General features: G+C 42.7%; 1 protein-coding gene across 4 annotated transcripts in view; it reads right to left on the reverse strand.

Annotated features, from left to right (window-relative positions):
* DSP (desmoplakin) overlaps window positions 1-27,407 on the reverse strand; it is a 169,984-nt gene that overhangs the window by 101,246 nt on the left and 41,331 nt on the right. For all 4 annotated transcript variants that reach the window (XM_029590612.1, XM_029590610.1, XM_029590613.1 and 1 more), the window contains exons 3-4: window positions 12,836-12,984; window positions 11,958-12,129 (exon numbers count right to left, since the gene is read on the reverse strand). In XM_029590612.1, the coding sequence (XP_029446472.1) occupies window positions 11,958-12,129; window positions 12,836-12,984 (321 nt within the window). The remainder of the gene's footprint in view (window positions 1-11,957; window positions 12,130-12,835; window positions 12,985-27,407) is intronic.

The raw sequence follows: 27,407 nt of genomic DNA on the forward strand, positions 1-27,407 counted from the left end.
CAATTCATTTATATACTGAAGAAAGGAAGGATTTCAAGCAAACTGTACACTAATCTGATGCTCCTTTGCTACCCCTAAAAAGCCTCCTATTTCAAAGTAAAGTTCTTAAAGTAGCTGTTTAGATCAGAAGTTTTCAAGCCACTCCTCATCCAACCTAATTTTCAGGCTATTCACAATGAAAATGAATGACGTATATTTGCATTAGATGGAGGCAGTGCATGCAGATCAATCGCATGCATGTTTCTTAAGGATAGCCTGAAAATTTCACTGGATAGGTGTGTACTGGTTTGAGAACCACTGGTTGAGACAGTTAAAGGCTTGATTCACCACACATGTGACTCAGAGATCTCAAGTAAGGCAAACCCTTTTAACACTGATTTTTCTAACAGCCCCCACTTTGAATCATTACATTACATTACTAGTTTCATCAGGATATGCATTGTCGCCCTAATTTTAAAAAGCCTGCGCACGTAAAATCCGGGAGATTCATGCGTGCCAAGTGCATTTTAGAAACCGCCCGGCCACCCGCATATCTACCGGTACGTGCAGAAGTGCCGGGCCATCCAAAAGGGGCAGGATGGCCAGGACAGCGCCATTAAATGCTGTCCCAGGGAAGCGTGCCGGCAGCCAGCTGGCGCGCGGAAGTTACTTCTGCTCGGAAGGAGCAGTAAGTTTTAAAACAAAAAAAATCTAGAGTAATTAGGGTGGGTTTGGGGATCAGGGAGGAGAGGGGAAAGGGAAGAAGGCCAGGTAGGGAACTGGGAAAGTTTCTCGCAGGAATCATATTTTATAACATGTGTGGCAACACGAGCATGTTATAAAATTGCCGCGTCCATGTGCGCACAGCGGGAACCGCGCGCACATGGACGCACGCGCGCTTGTTTGAAAATCTACTCCGATATGTATTATCCCAATACGTGGAGTCACTCTCACGACATCCCCAGTCTCTGAAAAGAAGCAGGGAAAGCATATTGTGCAGACTATAAGCAACAAGCGGAAAAAAATGGGGAAAGCAGCATTAAGCCTATAAAGGGGCAATTTTCTAATGACTGTGGATACCGTCCCCTGCAGCCTTTGTACCATTTCTCAAAGGGAAAGTTACAAGCACACTTTCCTTTTGAAAATTGCTTAGGGGAAAAAGATACCTGCAAAACTTTATACCTGCTTTCTTCTGCTGGTACTTTTCCCCTTTCAAACCAATGAGGTGGAATTTAAAAACGTTGCTTGTGCAAAAATGCCCCACATGCACGCGTATATGGGCTGCGTGTGTGAGCAGCGCGGATTCTTAAAAAGCTGCAAATTACGCGCATATGTACCTGTGCGCGCACGAGGAATAAGGGGTCAGAAGGGGTGCAGGGCACGGGCAGGGCACAGGCATTCCGGGGTGGGGCGAACACTTTCGCATGTAATTCTGCATTTTAAAATTGAACAGCAGAGCGCGAAGGCGCTAGATATCCGCGCAACTTTGCTGCTGCTCCTGAGGATCTTGAGTTTCAGGGCTTATAGGTCAGGGTGATGGGTCTGGATCAACCGTGGGGCCTGCAGGATGGAAAACCAGACCTTAATAGTCACTGGACAAACTGGTGGACTGATTGGGAAAGTGGCTCACACAAGCATGTTTTAAAACCCGCTGACATACGCGCATAAAAACTGGCCAAGCCTGTGAAAGACATACATGCTAGCTGTGCTCAAGTAACTTCTTAAAATTAGGAGCATACTTCGGTGCGGTTGGTGTATTTTAAAATGTACACGCACAAGTGCATGCACTATTAACAATTCCAGCGTATCTTCACGCACATCCCGATTATGTTCGTGTATGGGCACATGTGGCTCGTTTTAAAATTACCATCAGTGTGTGTAGTTTTAAAAATGCAAAATTAAGTACACTGTAGCATTCCCCACTCTCAGGAATGCCTCCACTCGGTGCAGAGGAAAGTACAGGTGTTGTGGAACAATGTCATGCTTTTATCTGTGGGGAGAGTGTGCAATTTTCAAAAAGCCCTTTTATCTGCGTAAGTGACTTTTGAAAATTGCCCTCTAAAGGTCGTTTTTACCTGGGAAAGCTTTCGCCACATTTTTTTTAAAACCAGGGAACCTGGTTAGTAAGTTTTTGTAAGGATGCTATCAGTGAGAAAAGGAAAAAAAGTTTGTTCGAGCTAAATATTCCTATTATACCCAACGCGTAAATACATCTCTTTTTCAAATGTCAAAAATATCCCAATAAAAAATATATGTGGAGTTTCATAGCCACAACAGTGCTTTTTGGTTTTAGAGCTGCTAAAGGTGAATAAAATACTGCCTACGTGTACGGGTTAATGTGCGTTTATGAGCAAGGCTGCAGGTGGAGTGGAAGGTTTTATATGACATTTTCTATATCTATGGAGGCTGCTCTTTCTCCTGCATCCTTAAGGTTTATCTTTTCCTAGCAGTGATTATTTTTTCTTTGCTGATTGTACCCAGATGTTGGCTTTTATAACTTTCTGAAATGTATTTCATTCCTGAGGCGATATTAATCTTGACAGTTAAGTCACGCTTGCTGATAATTGTGGCTAAGCATAGTGGGGGTGCCTGCTGTGCTGAGCCTTATCTGAACCCCATCATGTGGATATACACACAGTGTGAATACAGCATGAGCAAAGGAAGAACTGAGTGAGAAGATGTTTAAAAAAAAAGGAGGGCGTTGCCATTATAAGAGCTTTAGGTGTAATCTATCATCGGTGAGCCTACAACAACATTTCCTAAATGCAGACAGATGGACTTGGGACCAATGGGCTCAAATATGTACTTTTGCAGAAAGGACTCAAGCAAAGTGTACACCATAAGGTCAACTGCATCGGTCTCAGGATAACCTCCTGGTAAAATCTGACCTGGAATAAGCATTCTATTATCCATTAGGGCATTGGTTATGTCCATCACAGCTTCTGTCCATCAGAATTATTAGCTCTGTTTTGATCATTTTCAGCTGGATTCTATTTCATAGGTTCCTTGACTAGGGAACAGGAGGATTACATGGGGGTTAAAGAGCAAAGAAAACTTAAAGAGGGCACAAACACTAAAATATAGCACTGAGGAAGGAAAAAATTAACTTGCTGATGAAAGTTTTTTTTCTGTACCACGTTGGTGCTTTGCACTGGCTGCCCTAAGTCTCCACTGAGCCTTATTTACAGGCAGCACTGCAAGAGCATGCACCTCCCAACGGTGAGGGAACATGTCCCAAGCTACACAGACAATAACCTTTATTTAGAAAAAAAAAAAAGTCTCCTTCTGAGGGTGCATATAGTAGTACTATAACCTAGCACTAAATACCTTCCAGGGAGCATTTCACATTTAGCTGAATTTCTGAATTGGTTAAGTGGAAGAATTCCTGCCAATAAATGAACAGCAAACATGATAGTGTAGTAATGAACAATGCTGAACTTAACTGCCAGGTTTATGTAGTAGGGCCACACACTGTTCCTTGGCAGGGCTGGTATAGGCCTCAGCAAGCAAAAAGTTATTTCACGCATCGAAGCATGGGGACAATTACGCGGGGCTCTAACTAAACCTTCTTGATTCATTAAAAAACAGACAGGAAGATTCCTCACTCCCCTACAGCAGAGGCAAAAGCCAACTGAATGCCAAAGAAGGAACGACGTATCACCGCTTTGATCTCCATTAAAGTCCAACCTGGGATGGACTTTTTTGATCTTTTCTGAGTCTCTGGGGAAAATGTGGACATCTGTTGCTGTCTGAACGATGGCTATCTGACTTTCAGTTCTGAGTTCAGTAGCCTCGCCCTGAGACATCTGTCGTTATTTTTGTAGGTTTGCTAGATGCTTTCTTTCTCCCCCCAGCCTAACTGTGTGATCAATTCCTTTGCTGGAGAGCTTAAAATCCTGGCACACAAATTAAAAACAAAACCCACTCAAATTTAGCATGACTAACAATTTTATTAAATCCAGGTAGGAGTCTGTGTACTATCAAATCAGTCCTCCACAAAAAAAAAAAAAAAGTATCCCCGAGAGACATGAATTTCCTCAGGGAGAATGAGGAACGATCATTCCCTAGAAACTGCAATTAACAACTAGTTAGTAAACAGGGAGCATAAAAGTTATGAATTTTATGCCCTTAGAAGTTAATTTAAAAAATGCTGAGGTCCCTTTAAGAATTCAATAAAGTTTTCAGTAGCCTCTAGGAGGTCTCCATCCAAGGATTAGCCATTTAGCACTCAAGAGGCCAGAAGTGCAGCAGTGAATCTCTCAAACCGATATCATTTGAGGAGAAGGGACTATAATACTTTATATTTGTTGCAAAATGACCCTGGAACTTTGCGAAGAAGATCTGCAAGGAGAAGCAGTTACCATCCCAACTGAAGCCTGAAAGTCTACAAGGACCTTCGCTAAGGATGCACAGCATGATCTGGCAATTGCAAAGTTTCTTGCACCGTATTAAATTGAACTGACTGATAAATATTGTTTGTAGATAGAATTTAGCAATTTTTTGACTTTATTTTTTGCTCATGCATTTAGTTAATCAGAGTTGCCTAAAATTTATAATTTCTTGTTTTTGTATATCATATCATTGCTAATCTACCAATATAGATAAACTGTATTTATAGATGCAGCAGGTCCCCAATTTGGTTGCTTGGCTTCATCCAGGGGTCCAATAGGTCCCGGGTTCAAATCCAGATAGGAAGGTAAGATTTACTTTCTTGCTCCCTGGAGTGATCAGTAAATCCAGGATGGTGAAGGGTATCCCATAGGAGGTGCAGGAGGAACCACACAAAACCCAGAAAATAAACAAAGAGACCACTTGCCAGTAGCAATCACTATCCATTCACCACAGTTCAAACAAAACACCAGGAGGCAGAAATGACCCACTGGGAGTCAAAGTGGTGTTCAAAATAAAGAATTTTCTTCAGTTTAAAAGTGAAAATAAGAAGAAATAACATAAATATACGAATCATAGCAACAGAAAATCTTCTCCTTCATCTGGCGCCGCAGACCTCCCAGGGTATCCCAAACTATCATGTATCGCCCTAGGATGAGAGAAGGGCTGGGGGTGCCCCATTTAAGTTGGTACTACGCGGCTGCCCAATTAAGAGCGATTCTGGACTGGCACCGTAAGGGGGAGCAAAAACAATGGAGTCACATTGAACAATCGCTTGTGGGAAAAATGCCCCTTAGGGATCTTCTCTGGCTTCCCCGTCAATCATGGTTCCCATTAACACATATATCATTACCGTTAAAACTACAATTGGGATCTGGGAGACATGGAAGAATTCCTTGGTGGGAGACCGAAAATACTTTCATAGCTCCAGTATACTTGCCAACTCTCTTCTACCTACCAGGGGATAATTGACATCTTTTCACTCCTGGGCAACGAAAGAAATCCATGCTCTAGGCCAACTTTGGTCACAAGGAGCAATGATCCCATTCCCCAGGTTACAGGAGCAATACCAACTACCTCCAGCGGACGTATTTGCCTATCTCCAAGTTCGCCACTTTTTTCAGACTGAGAAGGTTGGTCTTGAACTGGAGAAGGGTAAATCACAGTTAGGACATTGCTTTCTTCAAGCGAAAGCGCAGATTCCTTGAAGAAAGCAATCTCATGCTTCTACAATTTCCTTAATAAAGATCCCACCATTAAACTGACATATGTGAGGGCTTGGGAAATTGACATACGCAGATCATTCCCCATCGAACTCCAGGATGAGATTTATGCGGCTCCAAAAAAGGGCTCCCAATATACGCCATTAGCTGAAAACTGTTATAAGCTTTTATTTAGGTGGTATTATTCGCCAGATAGATTGCACAAGTTCACAGCTGCTAACAACCACTTGTGCTGGAAGGGTTGTGGACAGGTAGGCACATTTTATCACATGTGGTGGACGCGTCCCAAAGCAGCTACTTACTTGTCACACATTTCTCAAATCTTAAATCAAATTCTGGGAGTACAGATTATATTGAGTCCGGAGAACGCTCTCCTGAACCCGCCTGTCGATATTTCCCCAGTTCATTGGAAACTAGTTCATCTGGTTATCAAGGCAGCCCGATGCAATTTGGCAACAATGTGGAGATCTGTTAATATACCTTCCGAGCTTAATGTGCGGAGGCGTTTATACAAGTTATGGCGCCTGCACACGGGGATACTTGCCTCCCATAGGAGGAGCCAGCAGCAACTGGCGATCTTGCAGCCCCTCGAGAAGTACCACTGACTGGCTGTTTGTACTTAAATTTTTTCATGAACCATGGAGATAACAAGGAAACGTACGCAGGTTGTGGTTCACCTATACCCTCCAGGTATGCCTATTTTTCCGAGCACCACCATCCTCAACATGATCACTATACCTCCATGTTTGCACTACTCCTACCTCCTGAGCACCTATACTCAAGTTGTAATTTGAAGCCATATCTTGCTGTATCACCATTGATATCAATACGCTTATAGTTACTTGCCTTAGTGGGGAAGGGAATATACCATAAAATGTTTTTTCATTTTGTTTATTGTTGTAAAACTTGACACACTGCTTATTGTCTATTTCATACCTTGTTTTATTGTCTATGCAATTATTCAAAGCTGACTGTTATTTAAGTATTGTTATAACTCTGAAATATCAATAAAGTATAAATAAAAAAAAAATATATATATATAAAAGAATCAGTAAGACAATGGTTTTCTTGTCTATTTTGTTCCTCCAAATTGGTCTTTGCATCTCTGCATCACATTCCCTACTCAAACGTCCATCCCCATGGAGGGTAGGGTAGCTTGAACGTTACTCCAGCATAAACTGGGTAAAAAGATGGAAAAAAAAAAACCCCTAAGTACAAAAATAGTTCTTAAAATCAAAACAGTTTTCAAAATTGCAAATAGTTCTTTAGACTCCAACCCAGCTCCAGCAAAACCCACTGAACTGGAAATAATCTTTTCTTCTCGCCCTTGCCTTTCTCTTGCAGCTTGGGCAAAAAGATCAATGACCCTTCTGGATCCAGGGGGGATGCCCGTCCTTCCAGGCTGCTCAAAATCTACAAAAATCTCTGTAAAAAAAAAAAAAAATCCTTCTCTCTTCTTGAGGAATCCAACTCTAGGACGGCCAAGATCAGCCACAAAACGCCTCCTCTTCCTTCTGATCACCAACCTCCAGGGATGAGGCTATGACCATCAGCAAAGCTCCTACTCCTCTCTCAGTGTCACCTTCCCTCTGAAGACGGAGCATGCTCCAGGGACAATTTATAGCCCACAGAACCCCCCCCCCCCCAAAAAAAAAAAAAAAAAAAAAAAAGTGGAGTTGAAGCTATGGAAGGATACCAGAAATGCAAAACCCACTCCCACTGCCTATACTAGAGAAATGTAAGAAAACTCAGAATTCTTAGTGATGGGCAAAGCAGGGTCACACACATATATGTTTGTGCAACGATTCAAAACCATTTTTGTTGCTTCAGTAAAAACTCGGAGGTTAATATTCAGTGGTGCAGTGGGCATACAATTTATCAGGCTAAAGTTAGGAGGATACATTGATATGGGTATTCAGTGGACGGCTGCTGATTAGGCCCTTAACTTGTGCAAGCCGTTGCTTCTGGGCATCCCACCCCTCCCCCCACCCCACCCTTGATCCCTGACCACGAAGATGCAATACAAGGTAAATAATGCTCTTTTATTGAGTGGAAGAAACAGCCACAGCCAATGAACATTAACTTAAACATCAACAACCAGAAAAACTTTGGAGCAAGCTTAACATTCGCCTTCCAATAAAGTTGGCCTACACCCCCACGGCAAGACTACACGCCTCTGCTTGCTTGAGGCGGCAGCCCTCCAGCCTTCAGCTACGTAAAGGTGGTGCACCACTGGCATCCCGCTCCGTGAATGCCACTGTGGCCACTGCCGCTCCGTGCAGTGTGCTGCCGCCTCATCCCTCTCCTGGCCATCCTTGCGGGCCACGCTTATTTATTTACTTATGCCAGGCCTCCATTTGGCTACCCCCAGACCGGCCATCATCTTGGTCTGCGCCATGCTTTGCATAAAGCCATCCCCAAGCTTCCCCCTATGCATATTCATTGGTGCCCGGCTCCTCCCCCTCCCCCGACACCAAAACATCCCCCTATGCGCCGGTGAGGGCCCTGCCGCCACTAGTTTAAGGCTGTGACAAATCCCCACCCCAAACCCATGCCCTTTACCGCTGTGGGGTGGTGGGAGAGGTGCAATTATTTCTGAGTGGGAGGGATGCAATTATTTCTGAGTGGGGATCTATAGCAGCTTGGCTTGCTTTGCTTTCCTAATAGGATGTATTAGTATTTAGGGCCTGGTTTAATACTTGTATTTCTTAGATAGGGTTGTTACTGTTTGAGTGTGTTCCATAATACAGGTGTAACTTTGTGCGGATTAGTTTGTGTGCATTATTGCAGATCCTGGCACTATGTTAGGTGCTGCATTTCTCTTTCCATTTCTCCAGGTTCACACTGCATGCAGAGTGGCTTTTTTGGGTTTCCATTCCAGTTTGTCTCCATATTTATAATTTGTGGTTTTTCTGTACTTGGAGAAGGTCAGTTCTGGTGTGTGACCGAGGTGAGGTATTACTAGCAAGTAGGCATTCGTATCAATCTTATTTGTTGTGTTTTCTCAATAGGACATGTATTAGTGGTAAATTATTGTATTTTCATAAGGAAGGCTATTGTGCCTGGTGGAAAGGTAGTTTGTTTTTCTTTTACTGAGATGTCATCAGAACCAGAAAATCTTTTTTTGTATGGTGAGTTGTACGGGTAATGCCCTAGTTCTGCTCTGCACCCATTGTTGGGGGTGGAGGGGGTTCCTGAGGATGCAGAATACATTTTGCCCGTGATGGTCACATGTTCAGTGTGTCACACATGTGAGAACCATCTGTCAAGTGTGAACTGGCCAAAAAAAGGTTGAGAACCATTGATTTAAAGAGTAGGACGATAGGATATCAGTATGTGAATCTCTCTGTAAGACTTCACAGGATGATGTTTTAACTTTGTGTGATAACATTTTGTGCAGGAGGATGAAGCATGTGGAAAATTACTCAAGGAGGCTTAATTTGCATTTTCTAAACTTGCGTAAGTCTTCATTAGTATCCTCCTTGGAGATGTTTGAGTTTTGTGTGGAACACTTTGAGGTTGATTCTGACCCCATTCCTCCCACAACTAAAGTTTTTTATTTATCCATTAGGGAGCATCCCCAGTCTGGTATGAATGAGGTTGAACAAGTAGATAAGAACATGCCATACTGGGTCAGACCAAGGGTCCATCCAGCCCAGCATCCTGTCTCCAACAGTGGCCAATCCAGGCCATAAGAACCTGGCAAGTGCCCAAAAACTAAGTCTATTCCATGTTACCGTTGCTAGTAAGAGCAGTGGCTATTTTCTAAGTGAACTTAATAGCAGGTAATGGACTTCTCCTCCAAGAACTTATCCAATCTTTTTTAAACACAGCTACACCAACTGCACTAACCACATCCTCTGGCAACAAATTCCAGAGTTTAATTGTGCGTTGAGTGAAAAAGAACTTTCTCCGATTAGTTTTAAATGTGCTACTTGCTAACTTCATGGAGTGCCCCCAGTCCTTCTATTATCTGAAAGAGTAAATAACCTATTCACATCTACCCATTCTAAACCTCTCATGATCTTAAAGACCTCTATCATATCCCCCCCTCAGCCATCTCTTCTCCAAGCTGAACAGCCCTAATCTCTTCAGCCTTTCCTCATAGGGGAGCTGTTCCATTCCCCTTATCATTTTGTTTGCCCTTCTCTGTACCTTCTCTACTGATAGCTTAAATCTTAACTAACTTTTTGCAAAATTTACAGATGGAAGTTGCTAGGGGGTGTAGCCTGAAGCCTGAAAATTTTCATTTTGGGTTTTCTTTCCTATTTTGGATATTTTTTTCCTCTGATTTTTGTGTTAAATATTTATTTTGTCTTTTTTTCTTAACAGAAACAAAACACATTTAAAAGCAAAAATAAAAATCTTAATGGTGCCTCTCTTAATCCCCCTCACCCTTGGCAAAAATATAGTCTCAGGACTGGGAGCCACCCCTGCCCCCACTTAGCCCCTCTATGGGGTTCCCATCAAAAAAAGAAGAGAGGCCCTCTCACCTCTTGACCTAAGATTGCCCCTTTGAAAAGGCTCCAAGCCGATCAGGCTCTTCCACTGGTACATTTATAATATGTCAAAATGGCGATGACTGGCCCAGCATCATACAGCGAAGTTCAAAATGGCACCTTCTCAGGGCCAGCTGGTGCCATTTTGACATATTGCAAATGTGCAGCTGTAAGGGACCAACCAGCCCGGAGCCTTTTGAAATGGCAATCTCAGGGCAGGAGGCGAATGAGAATCCCTTCTGCCCCTCCGAATTGGACCCCTGAGGACAGGGTAAGTGAGGGCCGGGGTGGTTCCCGGCCCAGAGACTTTTTGTGAGGACGGCGAGTGGGGGGGGGGGGGGAGAGGGAGGCAGCAAATTACTGAACTTTATATATATATATATATATATATTTATTTTTTTTTTAAATTTTCAAAGCAAAATAGAAGTAAACCAACAAGATTTCATTAGTTTTTCTTCCTTTTCATTTTGAAAACATTATGAAACGAAATAGAAAATTGTGACATTTCCCATTTCGTTTCAAAGGAATGACATCCCTAGAAGTTGCTACTAGGAATTCTTCACTTGTTACATTTGCAGTAGAGCCTGACAAGATTTGGACATTAAAGTTATTCTTTTGCGTGAGAAAAATCTTTTTTTTCCAAGTCAGAAAATATCTTTGTTTCCTGATGTATCCAGGCTTACTCAGCAATGAAGGAAGCTATTTTTGCTGCGGAAACAGAAAGTGCTGGATTTGGGAGCCACCAGTTTTTTTGATATTTCCAGGTAGATGTTTGATTAAATAAGCTGGTGCTAGATTTCCTTTTTTATTTATTTTTTTTTTTTTTTACCTTGAGCAGCTGGAGGGCTTTCTACAAAATGGAGTTCCACCACATTCCATTGGTTAGCAGTAGCAAATGAGTCATTGCGAAGTATAGTTTGTTATTGCCTTCTAAACGTTCCTGTTAATCTCCCCCAAACTGAAGTATAAGAATGGGGATTATACTGGTAATTTTATTTCTTTATTCTACTCTTATACTTTTATATGTATAATTACCTATACTGTTACTTGAATCAAGGATACTTGAACTTTGTATTTGAAAACGAATACAAGGAAAGTTTTACAAAGGGGAGGGGGGTGGAAGGCACAGGGCCAAGACTTTGCTTCGGTTCTTTGCTTGAATTCTCTCTGCCTTCCACACTTGATGGGAATCAGAGCGAGCCCGAAGATCACCCAGCACAGCAGAAAAAACTTTTCCCTAGCAACCATCACACAGCTCCTGCCCTACCAGTGTGGAAAGTGGTTTAGCTGATAACAGAACTCATTTCTGTCCCGGCTACAGAAACAGCATAAAATATGTTTGCGCTCTAACTTGCTACATCGCAACGTTTCCACTGTCTCCTGGATAAACCCCAATACCGGGTGCTTAGCAGGGATCGAATGTGGCTTATCTCCAGTGATTTAAAGAAAACGTCAAGCAAGACAGGCACGGTATCTGAAAAGCTTTTTCCTCTCGCCCTCCTTAAGTGCAAAAAGGTAGAAAGCCACTTATAAACCTGGCCTCAGCTGTTCATAAAGAGGACAGCTAATGTGCTGCGCACGACCTTTCCGGCTATCTCCATGCACCTCTTGAAAGTGCACCCATAGATGTTCCTGGGACCACAAATGTCCCGCTCCTTTAAATGTCATCTGAAGACATCTGCACAGGGCACCTATACGATCTTGAGAGTTCACTTACAACATCCTTAAGTAATTCTTAAGCTGGTCCGATGAAAGACAGCACAACCTGCAAAGAATCCTTTTTTTTTTTTTTTTTCTTGCCAGGACTGATACGGCCACTAGAAGTATGCCCTGCACAGTAAGTAGTACTCTTGCTTCCTGAACATACCTTTTGCTGCCTTATGTAAACGAGCGTCTCAGTAGTGACGCGCTTGGTGTACTCATCCCACCCGGAGCCACTCTGGGAGGAATACCCGCCTCCTCCCTTTGAGCCTTTCCGCACCCGAGGTCCATGGATAGCTTTGTAAAGGGCCCGCATCTGTTCCTGAAGCTGAAGGAGTCTGAAAAGAAACAACAGGACAATTATTTTGTACCTCGGAAATGCAGACACTCAGCAAGAAATACTGATATGTATCTGTGATCCGTGTATTCATTAGTGTGCGTGTGGGGGAGAGGAGAGGGGAAACGGAAAAAAACAGCCTCAGCTTGAACAAGGTTTCACCCTACATCTTCCATGCCATCGGAATTAGACTAAAGCCATTTCTGGTTCTGATTAATTGTATCTGTGGACATGCAGTCTTCCTTAGAGAAACGGGAATGTCAAGTCCACAGAGGCAACAGCAACATGAAGGGCTGGTGGTTTAAGGTTGATGACCATGTTACTTTAAGGCATGGTTTATGCTTAACTTCCTGTAGACATTTCATCCACTGTAACTCATGCAATGCATGCCAAGCTTTAAAAGGAGGGTAAACTATTCTGAAGAGACAAAAAATATATACTGTACATAAATAAAAAGTACAATAAGAGAGACTGTACATATATTTAAAAAGTGACCATGTACCTTTAAAAAAAATACAGATTCTGTAATCATGTTTAATATCATCATCTTGAGAAATTCAATAAATAAGGATCAGATAAGATTTTGCTTTTACGTCGCCTCACAAGCTGTTTATCACAAAGACCAAGGATTTTTGGGCTTCCCATTATGGAGATATCACACAAGCAACTTTTCCTTTTTTTACCAAAACAAAAATAAATCCCCATACCTTTTGTGATACATGTCACAAGGCTGGCCCATTTGCCTCATCTCCCTGATTATACCATCAATAATCTCCATTTGCTCATTGGCTACTCCAAGACATTCTTCCAGATCTCTGTTCCGAACCAGCTGTGAACCATCTCCAAATTTCAATTCCTAGAAGAAAAACAAAGAACCCAGATGTGGGAATACTTCTTTCACTAACATGCTGAAATATTCAAACACACATTTGCTTGAGGTGCAGTTAAGCATTATAGATGATGTATAAAGGCACCACAATCATTACCACACTGCATAGCTTCAACTGTGCCTCCAATACAGTGTATAATCTAATTAGAGAGCAATTAGGGGGAGCTACAGTGGCAACCCAATAGGTGTCATCATATTTATCTAAAGACTGCGAAGGGAAGCTCTAGGATTAAGGCCTTCTTAGGTCAGAATGCCTTCAACATCGGATTTGCTGTATTATATATCTGCATTTGCAGGTAGATGCCCTAACGTACCAACAAGTACTTCTAAACACCAGAAGTGTTAAAGGACATAAGAACATAAGACTTGTCAGGCCAAGGGTCCATCAAGCCCAGTATTCTGTTTCCAACTATGGCCAATCCAGGTCACAAATACCTGGCAGGATCCCAAGGGTAGATAGAATCCAAACTGCTTATTCCAAGAATAAGCATTGGATTTCTGCAACTCTACCTTAATAATGGTTAATGGACTTTTCCTCTAGGAACTTGTCCAAATCTTTTTTAAATGCAGTTACACCAATAGCTTTCACCATATCCTCTGGCAATGAATTCCAGATTAATTATGCATTGAGTAAAAAACTATTTTCTCTAATTTTATTAGTTTTAAATGTATTACTTAATAACTTAATTTGTGTCCCCTGGTCTTTATACTTTTGGAAACAGTAAATAACTGATTAATGATTAATTATTACCACTGTACTATATGACCATATGCACTCCTGTACATAATGTATATAATAGCACACAATTAGCATGATATATTCCAATAGTCACTTATATTAAGAACCTCTCGCCAGTTGCGCTATTTTTTCTATGCCTTTCTTTATGCGTGCACCCTGCCCTACCATGTTGTACCCTTGTTAAATGTACTTTCTAAACATTTTGTTATGATGTAAACCGGTGTGATGTGCACACTAACACCGGTATATAAAAAGTTTTAAATAAATAAATTTGTTCCATTCCACTCATTTTATAGACCTCTATCATATCTCTCCTCAGTTGTCTCTTCTCCAAGCTGAAGAATCCTAACCTCTTTAGCCTTCCATCATAGGGGAATTGTTCCATCCCCTTTATGATTTTGGTGGCCCTCCTCTGTACCTTTTCTAATTCTGCTATATCTTTTTTGAGATACGGTGACCAGAACTGCACACAATACTCAAGATGAGATTGCACCATGAAGTGATACAGAGGCATTATGATATTCTCTGTTTTATTCTCCATTCATCTCTCAGAAATCCCTAGCATTCTATTTGCTTTCTTGAGCACAAGATTTCACGACATCTATATCCTCTTCCTGAGTGGTGACTCCTAATGTGAACCTTGCATCGTGTAGCTATAATTTGGATTACTTTTCCCTAAGGGGCGGATTTTAAGAGCCCTGCTCGCGTAAATCCGCCCGGATTTACGCAAGCAGGGCCCTGCGCACCGGTGCGCCTATGTTCAATAGGCCTACCGGCGCGCGCAGAGCCCCGGGACTCACGTAAGTCCCGGGGTTTTCCGAGGGGGGCGTGTCGGGGGCGTGTCGGGGTGGGGCCGAGCGGTGCGCCGTTTTCAGGGCGTGGTTTCGGCCCGGGGCAGTCCGGGGGCATGGCCACGCCCTCCGGAACCGCCCCTGGGTTGTGTCTAGGTGCGCCAGCGGCCCGCGGGGATTTACTTCTCCCTCTGGGAAGCGTAAATCCCCCAACAAAGGTAGGGGGGGTTTAGACAGGGCCGGGGGGGTGGGTTAGGTAGAGGAAGGGAGGGGAAGGTGAGTGGAGGGCGTTAGCGAATTCCCTCCGAGGCTGCTCCGATTTCGGAGCGGCCTCGGAGGGAATGGAGGCAGGCTGCGCGGCTCGGCGCGCGCCGGCTACACGAAATCGGTAGCCTTGCGCGCGCCGATCCAGGATTTTAGCGGCTACGCGTGTATCTACTGAAATCCCGCGTACTTTTGTTTGCGCCTGGAGCGCCAACAAAAGTACGCCAACGCGCCGTTTTTGAAAATCTACCTCTAAGTGCATCACTTTGCACTTGTCCACATTAAATTTCATTTGCCATTTTCATGCCCAGAATTCCAGTTTTGCAATGTCCTCTTAAATCACAATCCTCTTATGATTTAACAACTTTGAATAATTTTGTCAGACAAATTTGATCATCTCACTTGTTGTTCCCATTTCCAGGTCATTTATAAAATATATTAAAAAGCAGTGGTCCCAGAACAGATTCCTGGGGCACGCCACTGTTCACCTTTGTTCATTGTGAACATTTACATTTAGCCCTACTCTCTGTTTTCTATCTTTTAACCAATTGGCAATCCACAATAGGACACTGCCCCCTGTCCCATGACTTTTTAATTTCCTAAGAAATCTCTCATGAGGGACTTTGTCAAATGCTTTCTGGAAATCCAGATGCACTATATCAACTGGCTCACTTTTATCCACATGTTTATTTACACCCTCGAAAAAATGTAGCAAATTTGTGAGGCAAGACTTCCCTTGGCTAAATCCATGTTGGCTTTGTCCCATTAAATTATGCCTATCTATATGTTCAGTAATTTTGTTATTTATGATAGTTTCTACCATTTTGCCTGGCCCAGATGTCAGATTCATTAGCTGTAGTTTCCTGGATCACCCATTTTATGTCTCTAGCATTTCCTGATGTTACATTTACCCAGTCAGTTTCAGTTTGTTTGTTTTTCAGAACCATCACCTTTGAATATCATTTCTGGCATGCATATATCTTGGTACATCTTCCCCAGTGAATACCAAAGCAAATAATTTCTACACTGTGGCTTTGTCATCCCTAAGTGCCCCTTTTACCCCTTGATCATCTCATGGTCCAACTGACTCCCTCACAGGTTTTTACTTCAAATGTTCTTAAAAAAGCTTTTCTTATGAGTTGTTTTTTTTGCCATGGCAAGTTTCTTTTCAAATTCTTTTTTTGCCTTCCTTATCAATGCTTTGCATCTGACTTGCCAGTGCTTTTCTGTTTTCTTCATTCAGATCCCTTTTCCATTTTTTAAACAATGTTTTTTAGATATTATCTAAATAGATATTATTACTTCACCTTTTAACCATGCCGATAATTGTTTGCCTTCCTTCCACCTTTTCTAATGCATAGAATGCATCTGGTCTGGGCTTCCAAGATGATATTTTTAAACATCCATGCCTGAGCTGAACTCTTAACCTTTGCAGTTGCTCCTTTTGTTTTTTTCCTATCCATTTTCCTCATTTAGTCATAGTCACCTCTTTGAAAGTTAAATGCTGTTGCAATAGATTTCTTTAGTGTGCTCCCTACACTTATTAAGTCAAATCTGATAATGTTGTGATCACTATTGCCAGGTGGCTCCAACACTGTTATCTCTTTCATCAAATCCTGTGTTCCACTAAGGACGAGGTATAAAATAGTTTCCTCTCTTGTTGGTTCTTGTACCAACTGCTCCATGAAGCAATCAATCATTTATTTCATCCAGGAACTTTACCTCTCTAGAGTGCCCTGATGTAACATTCACTCAGTCAATACTGGGGTAACTGAAATCATCTGTTATTACTGTGCTGCTGATTTTGTTAGCTTCCCTAATTTCTTTTAGCATTTCATTGACTGTTAGTTCATTCTGGCCAGGTGGACGGTAATACACCCCCACTACGTATTCCCTTTTTCACCTGGAATTTCTATCCATAAAGATTCAACATTGCATTTTGTTTTCTGCAGAACTTTTATCAATGCTCTCTTTAACATATAGTACCACCCCTCTACCAATTTTATCCATCCTATCATTTGATATAATTTGCATTCTGGTATCACAGTGTCCTATTGGTTATCTTCCTTCCACCAGGTCTCAGATGCCAATTACATCTTCCTCTACATCCACTACTATACATTCTAACTCTCCCTTAGATTTCTAGCATTTGTACACAGTCATTTATTTAAAAGTATGTTTCTTGTTTGTATTAACAACCTGCTCATAAGTAGACCAGGGTAATTTGGAATTTTTCTGTACTTTAAAGACACCTGGTCCACTTTGGCATTTATTGCAACCTCTCTACTGGGATGCCCTATTTTCTCTATTCTCTTAGTATCCTTCAAAGTTACATCATTCCGAACCATGCACGTCTGAGCGACTGTCGGCTTTCCCTCATCATCTAGTTTAAAAGATGTACTATTTCCTTTTTAAAGGTTAGTGCCTGCAGTCTGGTTCCACTTTGGTTAAAGTGGAGCCCATTCTTTTGGAAAAAGGCCCACCCTTCCCCAAAATGAAGCCCAGTTCCTAACAAATCTAAAACCCTCTTCCCTGTATCATCGTCTCATCCATGCACTGAGACTCTGGAGCCCAGTCTGCCTCTGGTCCTGCACATGGAACGAGGAACATTTCTGAGAATACTACCTTTGTGGTTCTAGATTTCAGCTTTCTATCTAAAAACCCTAAATTTGGCTTCCAGAACCTCCCTCCTGTACTTTCCTATGTCACTGGTACCCACATGTACAAAGGCAACCAACTCCTCCCCAGCACTATCTAAAATCCTATCTATGTGATGCATGAGGTCCGCCACTTTCGCACCAGGCAGGTAATTTACCAAGCTATCCTTACGTCCACCAGCCACCCAGCTATCAACCTTCCTAATAACTGAATAACCAACTATAACAGCCATCCTAACCCTTCCCTCCTGGGCACTTGCCCCTGGAGATCTATCCTCGGTTCGAGAGGATACTGATACTATATCATCCTGAGGGCAGGTCCTAGCTACAGGATTTCTTCCTGCCTCAAGGTGATGTTCTCCTTCCAGGTGACCTTTCTCCTCCAAAGCAGCACAGGGGCTACCAAATTAGAGGAGGGACTTCTCCTCTATGTCCCTGAAGGTCTCCTCTATATACCTCTCTGTCTCCCTTAGCTCCTCCAGGTCTGTCACTCTAGCCTCTAGAGATCAGATTCGTTCTCTGAGGGCTTGGAGCTCTTAGCACTTAATGCACAGATATGACCTCTCACCAGCTGAGAGATAATCACACGTGTGGCACTCAGTGCAAAAGATAGGAAAGCCTCCCCCTCTTGTTGCTGGACTAATTTCTGCATCATAATTTTGTTGATTTGTCAGAGGTGCATTCATACCCCGCAAATTTGGTCAGTAATAGTAATATAGAAAATGTCAGCAGAAAAAGCCCAAATGGTCCATCCAGTCTGCCCAGCAATTAAGGGGTTTGCTAAACTGCAGTACTGAATACTGCAGTTTATTAAACTCCCTCAGTAAATACTGTAGCTGAGTCAATGGCTCTCCTTAAGAACGTGGGAGCTTGGGATTTAGTTTTTCTGCTTGCACGGGTTAGGAATCTCTATTGCAGGCAATCATGTCATATAGTCACCAAGCCTGCCACCTCCCAGAAACTGTGTTATTCTATCAAGTTTTCTTTCATTCATTCTTTTATCATTTCCCCTACACCTGTGCACTTGCCTAAATAGTCCCTATTGTTTGAGGACTCTGTCTTTAACCAGCGCATACATCCACACCTAAACAAGTCACCAAGCTCAAAGACTTCAGCTAAACAGGTCTCCGTTTATTGCACTAACCCAAAGTTTTTTCTACCCAATGAAATGGTGAGGTCTCTCCAGCTTGTGTGATCACCGCAACAAAGCAGGGCATGGGTTATCTGATTTGTTTTCTAGTGCCCCCCCCTTCCCATCCCACTCCCGGATGCACCCACAATTTAAAATTGTTCATTTATAAAAACAAATTTTACATGAAAAAGGACAAAGTACAGATTTCTGAGGTAAAAATATCATTTACAACATATCTATTATCACACAGGGAGGACAGCTTTCACCGCACGGCGGCATATACACACATATTTGGCCATGCAGGGATCCATGTTAGTATTTTATAATCCATGTATATCATATACACGTGTATTATAAAATATGCGTATATCTACCCTGTAACACACAAGCGAATGTATGTAAGCTTACGTGCAAATGCATAAAACGCATTGTACATTTCTGTGCATGGAATGCGTGTACTTCTCCTGCCTATCTTAAAAATCTGCATGCGTATATTTTACGCACGAAAATCAAGCAGGACTTACATTAAGTCCCAATTTATGCACATAATTGGGGATATTTTAAAACATGTGCGTGTAATTGAAATTAACCATTTTACCAAATTACTCCACCAGTTCACCCAGTCTGTTGTCAGATCATAGAGACCCTCCTGGTACTTCAGCCTGAGCCCCCCCCAACCACCACTACCAGTTCACCAAGATCTCCCAATAAAACACAATAAACAAGTCTGCTATCAATTATGGCAAATAATTTTCCAATGTACGCACGCGTCTTTTAAACCAACTTACACCCAACGGTTGTCCCCGCACCAGAATGTCCCTTGCCTGCCCCCTTTTTTATGCTTGTATATGAGCGCAAAAAGTAAAGTGTGCGCCTTCTTTCGACTTTTATAAAATAGTGATTATGCGAGTACGGACTACTTACAAGTGTATATGCTAATTTTTACATGTGTTTCTCTTTGAAAATTAACTCCATCATGTTTACATGCACCAGAAAATCCTGCAAAAAAAATAGTAAAGACGACATTTGGAACCCATATGGTATTAGATCTATTGCTAAACAATGTTAGGATCCTTGAAAAATCAAAGCCGAAGTTCAGTCGGTGATTTCAGTCCAAAATCTGCTGCACTTTCGAATAAAAGATGGAATTGCTTGGCAACATTCTCACTGACCGAACTTTGGCTTTGATTGACTTTTCAAGGATCCTAACATTCTTTAGTGCTATACTGTGGTTATATGGTTTTCTCCACTTCATTATTTTCTGTGCACTAGGGGCCAGATTTTATAACATGCGCGTGCAGCCGCACGCATGTTATAAAATCCGGGGTCGGCACGCGCAAGGGGGTGCACACTTGTGCACCTTGTACGCGCCAAGCCCAAGGGGAGCCCCGATGGCTTTCCCCGTTCCATCCAAGGCCGCTCAAAATCGGAGCGGCCTTGGAGGGAACTTTTGTTTTTCGATCCCCCCACCTTTCCCTCCCTTCCCCTATATAAACCCCCCCCCCAGCCCTAACTAAATCCCCCGAGGCAGGTGTAACTTGCGCGCGCCAGCACAGGCCGCTGTGCCAGAGGACTCGGGACCGCCCCCGGACCGCCGCCCCGCCCCACCGCCACACCCACAGCTCCACCCCTTCCCGCCCCTTTTCCAAAGCCCCGGGACATACGCGCATCCCGGGGCTTGCACGCACCGCCGAGCCTATGCAAAAGAGGCTTGGTGCGCGCAGGGGTAGGTTTTCGGGGGTTATGCACGTAATATACACATGTAACCCTTTGAAAATCTACCCCTAGGTCTTTTGCAACACATTGAATGTGGGCCTGGCCCTCAGAAAGCCATTAATAAACTGAATGACAATATAGTAAATCTATACCAAAACAGCAATAACTGCCAGCACTCAAACAGTGACAAACCTACTTATGAAAAGGCAACACTACAAATATTACACCAGGCCCTAAAACACCTATAAACCTCCAATTAGGAAAACAGAAAAAGCCAAGCTGCTACAGATCTCTACACGGAACCTGCACGCTAGCAGAATTCTGCACTTTTGATCACACGTGCACTGCACTGCACAGACAGACCTTCACCAAATATAGACTAAAGAGACCATAAAGTATAAGTATAAATGTGCAAACAAAACCTAAACTGGAAACCGCAACACACCAGACTGTGAGCACTGCAACAATGGAAAAACAGAAACATTAACATTTTCCATAAAAATAAATACATAAATAAAATCAAGATATTCAAATATTCAATAGCAGTAAAACCATACAAATAAAAATGAATAACTATTTCATAAAAGCTGTAGAATAGAGTAACATCTAATAATTAAAAATTCTTATAAAAATTTTCCAAACGCCAATTAAATATTTCAAAATAGCAAACAAATCAAACACTCAATAATTAAATCTAATAAGGATACAAATTTCCCCTACTCGCCATACCTGGGAACTTTTGATTTCTATATCCCTTGAGATTGTTATGGATTAGCAGAGGGGGAGGAGTGGTGATATCGCTCACAAACTTTCTTCTCTCTCTCGCACTCACACACATGCCTGCTCTCACTCAGCCATACACAGCCATGCTCTGACTTACACACAATACCCTTGCTCAATCACAGGAACATGCTCTCTCACACTCACCCATGCTCTTAGAGCCTAACCCCAGATTTTTTTTTTTTTTGCTACAGGCAAGGAAGGAGGCACCTAGCTGGCTTACCAGTAGTTCAGCTTTCAGTCCTCCTAGATGCCAAGCCAATTGGCAGTCATGATTCTTCCCCTCCAATTTCCATACACTGCTTCTTTGTAGTCCAGCCTCCAGAAACAAATGGCCCAGGCTGGGAGTACAATAGGGAAGGCAGCACTGCCTGCAAATCATGTCTTCTGCTTGGTCTTGATCGATTGGGATGGGTCCCTCTCCTTCCAGCACTGCCCTAACTCCTGATGTTCCTGAGTATGCATACAGAATATACTTCTTCAATGTGTCTGTGCACTTGAGGACCACCAGGCTCCCAAGTGTGACACTGGCTTGGAGGGGGGGAGAGGGCAGCTCATCGGTTTTTCCTACTGCCTGTGTAAGTCTGTCTGTTTCTCCTCTCAGGTCATGCCACCCATAGGGGCCAGGGAAACGGCAGCTGGTCCAGTCTTGCTGCCGCCCCTGGGACCATGGTACTATAGGCAGCCGCCTAGATTTTCTTTCAAAAATTGGAAGAAGGCTCCATCTGAAGAAACCAGGATAAAGCATAAGCACGGAAACGTTAAATGCAAAACAGTGATAAGACAGGCTAAGAGAGAAACTGAAAAGAAGTTGGCTCTAGAGGCAAAAACTCATAATAAAAACTTTTAAAAATATATCCGAAGCAGGAAGGCTGCAAGGGAGTCGGCTGGACTGTTAGATGTTCGATGGGTTAAAAGGGAAATTAGGAAAGATAAGGCCATTGCAGAAAGACTCAATTAATTCTTTGCTTTGATGTTTACTGATGAGGATGTTGGGGAGATACCCCTTCCAGAGATGATTTTCAAGGGTGATGATTCGGATGAAGTGAACCAAATCACAGTGAACCTGGAAGATGTAGCAGGCCAGATTGACAAATTGAAGCGTAGCAAATCACCTGGACCAGATGGTAAACACCCCAGGGTTCTAAAAGAACTCAAGAATGAAATTTCAGACCTATTACAAGTAATTTGTAACCTATCATTAAAATCATCTATTGTACATGAAGACTGGAAGGTGGCCAATTTAACCCCAATATTTAAAAATGGCTCCATATGTGAGCTGGGAAACTATAGACTGGTGAGCCTGACTTCAGTGCCTGGAAAAATCATGGAAACTATTAAAGAATAAAATCATATAATATATACACTAGATAGACATGGTTTAATGGGACACAGTCAGCATGGATTTACCAAGGGAAGTCTTGCCTCACAAATTTGCTATATTTTTTTAAAGGGGTGAATAAACAAGTAGACAAAGATGAACCGGAAGAGGTGGTATATTTGGATTTTCAGAAGATGTTTGACAAAATCCCTCATGAGAGGCTTCTATGAAAACTGAAAAGTCATGGGATAGGAAGCAATATCCTTTTGTAGATGGCAAACTGATTAAAAGACAGGAAACAGATTGGGATTAAATGGTCTGTTTTCACAGTTGAAAAAAGTAAACAGTGGAGTGCCTCAGGGATCTGTACTTCGACTGGTGCTTTTTAATCTATTTATAAATGATCTGGAAAGGGGCTCAATGAGTGAGGTGATCAAATCTGCAGATGACCCAAAATTATTCAGAGAAGTTAAATCACAAGTGGATTGTGATAAATTACAGATGGACCTTGCAAGACTGGAAGACAGGGTGTCCATATGGCAGATGAAATATAAATATGGACAAGTTCAAGGTGAATCATATATGGAAAAATAATCCATGCTGTAGTTACATCATATTAGGTTCCATATTAGGAGTTACCACCCAGGAAAAAGATCTAGGCATCATAGTGGATAATACTTTAAAATAGTCAGCTCAGTGTGCTGCAGCAGTCAAAAAAGCAAACAGAATGTTAGGAATTATTAGGAAGGAAATGGTTAATAGAACAGAAAATGTCATAATGCCTGTGTATCGCTCCATGGTGAGACCGCACCTTGAATACTGTGTACAATTCTGGTCGCCGCATCTTAAAAAAAGATATAGTTGCACTAGAGAAAGTACAGAAAAGGATGAGCAAAATTAAAAAGGGCATGGAGCGGTTCCCCTATGAGGAAAGGCTAAAGAGGTTAGGGTTATTCAGCTTGGAGAAAAGACAACTGAGAGGAGATAAGATAGAGGTCTACAAAATCATGAAAGGACTTGAATGGGTAAATGTGAATTGGTTATTTTCTCTTTCGGATAATACAAGGACTAGGGGACACTCCATGAAGTTAGCAAGTGGCACATTTAAAACAAATTGGAGATAATTCTTTTTCACTCATTGTAAATTTAAGCTCTGGAATAACCAGAAGATGTGGTTAAGGCAGTTAGTGTAGCTGGGTTTAAAAAAGGTTTGGATAAGTTCCTGGAGGAGAAGTCTATTAACTGCTATTAATCAAAATGGAATAGTCACTGCTTGTTGCCGGCATTAGTAGCATGGGATCTATTTAATGTTTGGGTACTTGCCAGGTATTTGTGACTTGGATTGGCCACTGTTAGAAACAGGATAATGATGGATCCTTAGTCTGACCCAGTATGGCATATCTTATGTTCTTATGTTCTGCTTAATGCTTCCATCAGCCCTGTGTTTCTCCACAAGCAAGACTACTATGCATCATTGACCCGAAGAAGCTCTGTAGGGGATGGAGGTTGCTTTAGATGCCACTACAGTTCATTTTTCTTATAGAGAGGGACTTAGCTAACTAATGCAGCATTTGCAAACCAGTGTGCCACAGCTGAAGCACAGGTGTGCTACAAATGTTTTCCATCAGCCAGCCAGTGCCCGGTAGGAAGATGAGGTGTGGTGGGCCAGAGCCGCCACCACCACTGCTATTGACAAAGTTTTCTATTATTCTTCACCCAATATCCCTTGGCCTGCAGGATCTCCTCCAGCCAGTAGGGAAATCAACATGCAGTGCTTACCTGCTGCCTCCTCCTCTCCTGGCTTTCCTCTGTAGTCAGAACCACATGGCACCAGTGGTCTCAAAAAACTACAGGGCCCTGCAAGGTTCAAACTGCAGAGGGATTCTGTCAGAAGAGGAAGAAGCAGCAGGTAAGTGCTGTTCATCATACCTGCCAATTGGAAGAGATCACAGATGGGGGAGGCAGGAAAAAGGGACAGTGTAACACTGACTGGAAGAGTGGACTCTGTGTTGTGGTGATATTGACACTGCCTAGTGGGCAACCCACTAGGCTCACACCAACAGCTGACAGAGAAGCTCTTAGGTAGGACTGGCTGGAGCTTCACCTATACCAGCCACCTTTCCCACAGACTGAGCCCTTGGGTTCTGGTAGCCAGCAAGTCTTAGGTGGGTCTCTAGGGTAATCCAGAAGAACAGAGAGTGTCAAAGTCCAGGCAAAGGACCATGGCAGGCAGCAAAAACAAGAGGCAGGCCAGTGGTCAGGTCAGGTGGCATATGAAGCAAGGTTGAAATCCAAGCCAGGGTCAGAACCAGAAAGTTAAGCTGAGGGAAGAGGAAACAAAGAACAAGACATAAATAAGGGCAAAAGCAAGACAAGGAGAAGGCAAGGCAAGGCAAGACCAAGGCGACTAACTAGCACCACACATTGGGCCACAAGGCACACCAGGGGATCTGTTGTAGAGATGCTGGCTGGTTGAAAAGGACTACCTTATATACTCTGGGAGGATATGATGTCATCAGTCAGTGCACAGGAAGTCCTGGCTAGGGGACCTATAAAAGAAGTCCAGAGTTGCAGGAAGTTCTATTCTAGATCCTTGGACCAGCATGCTACTGGAGGCTATGCCAAAGTCGCTTTGGATCAGAGGTAATGGGCATAAGAGAGAGATAATTGTCCCAGGGGATGTGAAGAGAGGTACAAATGATTGCCCCAGGGGAGTGGGGAGGCTCATGGGGGAGAGAGGATGAAAGCCTCAGAGTGGTGGGGGGGAGAGGGAAGAGAAGATGATGGTGCCAGGAGGATGCAAGGAGAGGTAAGGAAAGGGGAGGTGTTGATGCTAGAAGGATGCAGGGAGAGGAATAGGAGGGTAATAAGGCCGGGCAGTAGTGGGGGAAAGAAGATGATGCCAGGGGGTGAGGGGGAAGGGAAGGTGATATTGTGTCATGATGAAGTGAATTCCATGCTGATGTGCTACAACACAAAAAAAAAGGGTGGAAACCACTGATCTAATGCACCAGCATATGACTAAAATCCAAACACACCTAGGTTTCACAGCTCACACTAAGAGTCATGTGGAGGTGCCATGTGAAATGTGGTTACGGCTCTTTTGTAGCTCTACAAACAGAAAGCACCACTGGCTCTCGACTTTTCACGTACACATCACGTAGGAGGCGTCCCACAATATATCTGACATTATGTACTCAAGACATTAGGGCGTGTTATAATGTGATAAACCTGCAAGCTTGACCAATGACATTTTATATGAATCAAGAGAAGAATTTAAATGTGCTCACTAAATCTACTGTGTGATCAAGTCTCTTGTCTTAGTCCAGCATAGCAGAAATGGAATCGAGATACAACAGACAGAAGGATGAACAAGAAGCCTGTGCACAACTACATAATATGTATTTATGATTTTTAACTTATCAGATTAGTTTCTGCCTTCTAGCTTTCTTAAGGATTCCAACCTACACTTTCTTGGGTAAGCTTAGGCTGTAAGAGAGCAAATTTTAAATGGATCTAGCCAGATAACTAAGGCATTAAGCTGCTAAATCCATCGGGGTGAAAAACCGTCCTGTGTGCAACAGATAAACAGAGTAAAACTAGGCAGCCATTCAAAAAGCATGTTCTGGTGCAGCTAGTGAACTATGCACATATACACTGAATTTTCACATGCATGCGTGTATAGTTTTCCCTGTTTAAACCCCAGCCACAGAAATAGGAGAGGGACGATGCATGTGGGTTTTGTACCCACCTACGTTTTAGCAAATTTTAAAGGAGAAACTACCTGTGTAATGTTTTGCCACTGGACGCCCAGAGAAAAATGTGCCCTTCCCCCCTCCCCCCGCCCCTTAAGAGTGCAAGCCCTAGAGTGCCAGGGGCAAAATCCTCCCTGGGAAGGAAGAGTTTGCGGCACTAATTATCTGGAGTCTAAGCACATCTGGGAACTGCATGGGAAACTCCCCTGTGCAGCTGGATTAACAGGTTTTAAGCAGCAAGTAGTTACATGCACACGAAGACTTCCCAAATGCATCCTTCTCTAAATGAATACTTGGCGTGGAATCATAATTGCCAGCTTTTGCTATAAAAAGTGCCAAGAAAAATTTTTTTTTTAAAAACCCTTTGCTTAGTGGGCATGAATTGGAAAAGAAACTGACTACAATGAAGAAAAACCAAACTAACCACACAACATTCTGCTCTTGAATAAACAAGCTCTCCACCGCCACAGCATCATGGAAGCGAGTCTTTGTGGCTGTTTGTCATGATGTCCAAGTCTAAAAAAGATGGCCGCCATACACAGCTGTGCACTGCTCCTAGGAACATGAGCCAAGCACTCACAGCGCAAGCGACTGAGTGGGAGGGAGAGGTGGCACACCTTCCATGGGTATCACTAGGGAGCTATTATCTGAGCCCCTGCCCTCCTGGAAGATCTCTGTGAGATACAAAATATGCAGCATGCGGCCACCATTCACTTATTTTCATTCACTCCAGGCATTTTCTTTTAAAGCTATTCTGATACGTGTCATTCAGTTTGACCTCCAGTTTAACACTAAGTTAGGGTGAGTAACATTGATGGGACTAGTTATCGCTCACAACACCTTCTTTAGGCTCTGTTATACCTTCTTGCATGTGAAGGAGAAATGTCTGTTATGAGCTGCCTCAATGCACAATTTGGCATTTTCTTTACTAACTGCTGGTGGGAGAGTGACACAAGGTTCAAAAACCAACACCATGGCATCATGGAACAATTTCCCAAAAGTTTCCCATGTGAAAAAAAAAAAAAAATCATCCCACAATAGAGTTGGCCTCCATTCAAACTCCATTTAAGAGTAATAAAAATAAAGCTTTTAAAATATATATTATTCTTTTCTGGGTTTTCCATGGGGCCGTTTCATCTTCTTTTTACAAAGACAAAGGAGTAGCAGTGACCCCCCTGACAAGGGAGTGAACCAGCGCCTTTGCTAAGTACTGGAGGATCGATCACACGGCGCTA

The sequence above is a fragment of the Rhinatrema bivittatum genome, chromosome 2, assembly GCF_901001135.1.
Source record: "Rhinatrema bivittatum chromosome 2, aRhiBiv1.1, whole genome shotgun sequence".
NCBI lineage: Eukaryota > Metazoa > Chordata > Amphibia > Gymnophiona > Rhinatrematidae > Rhinatrema > Rhinatrema bivittatum.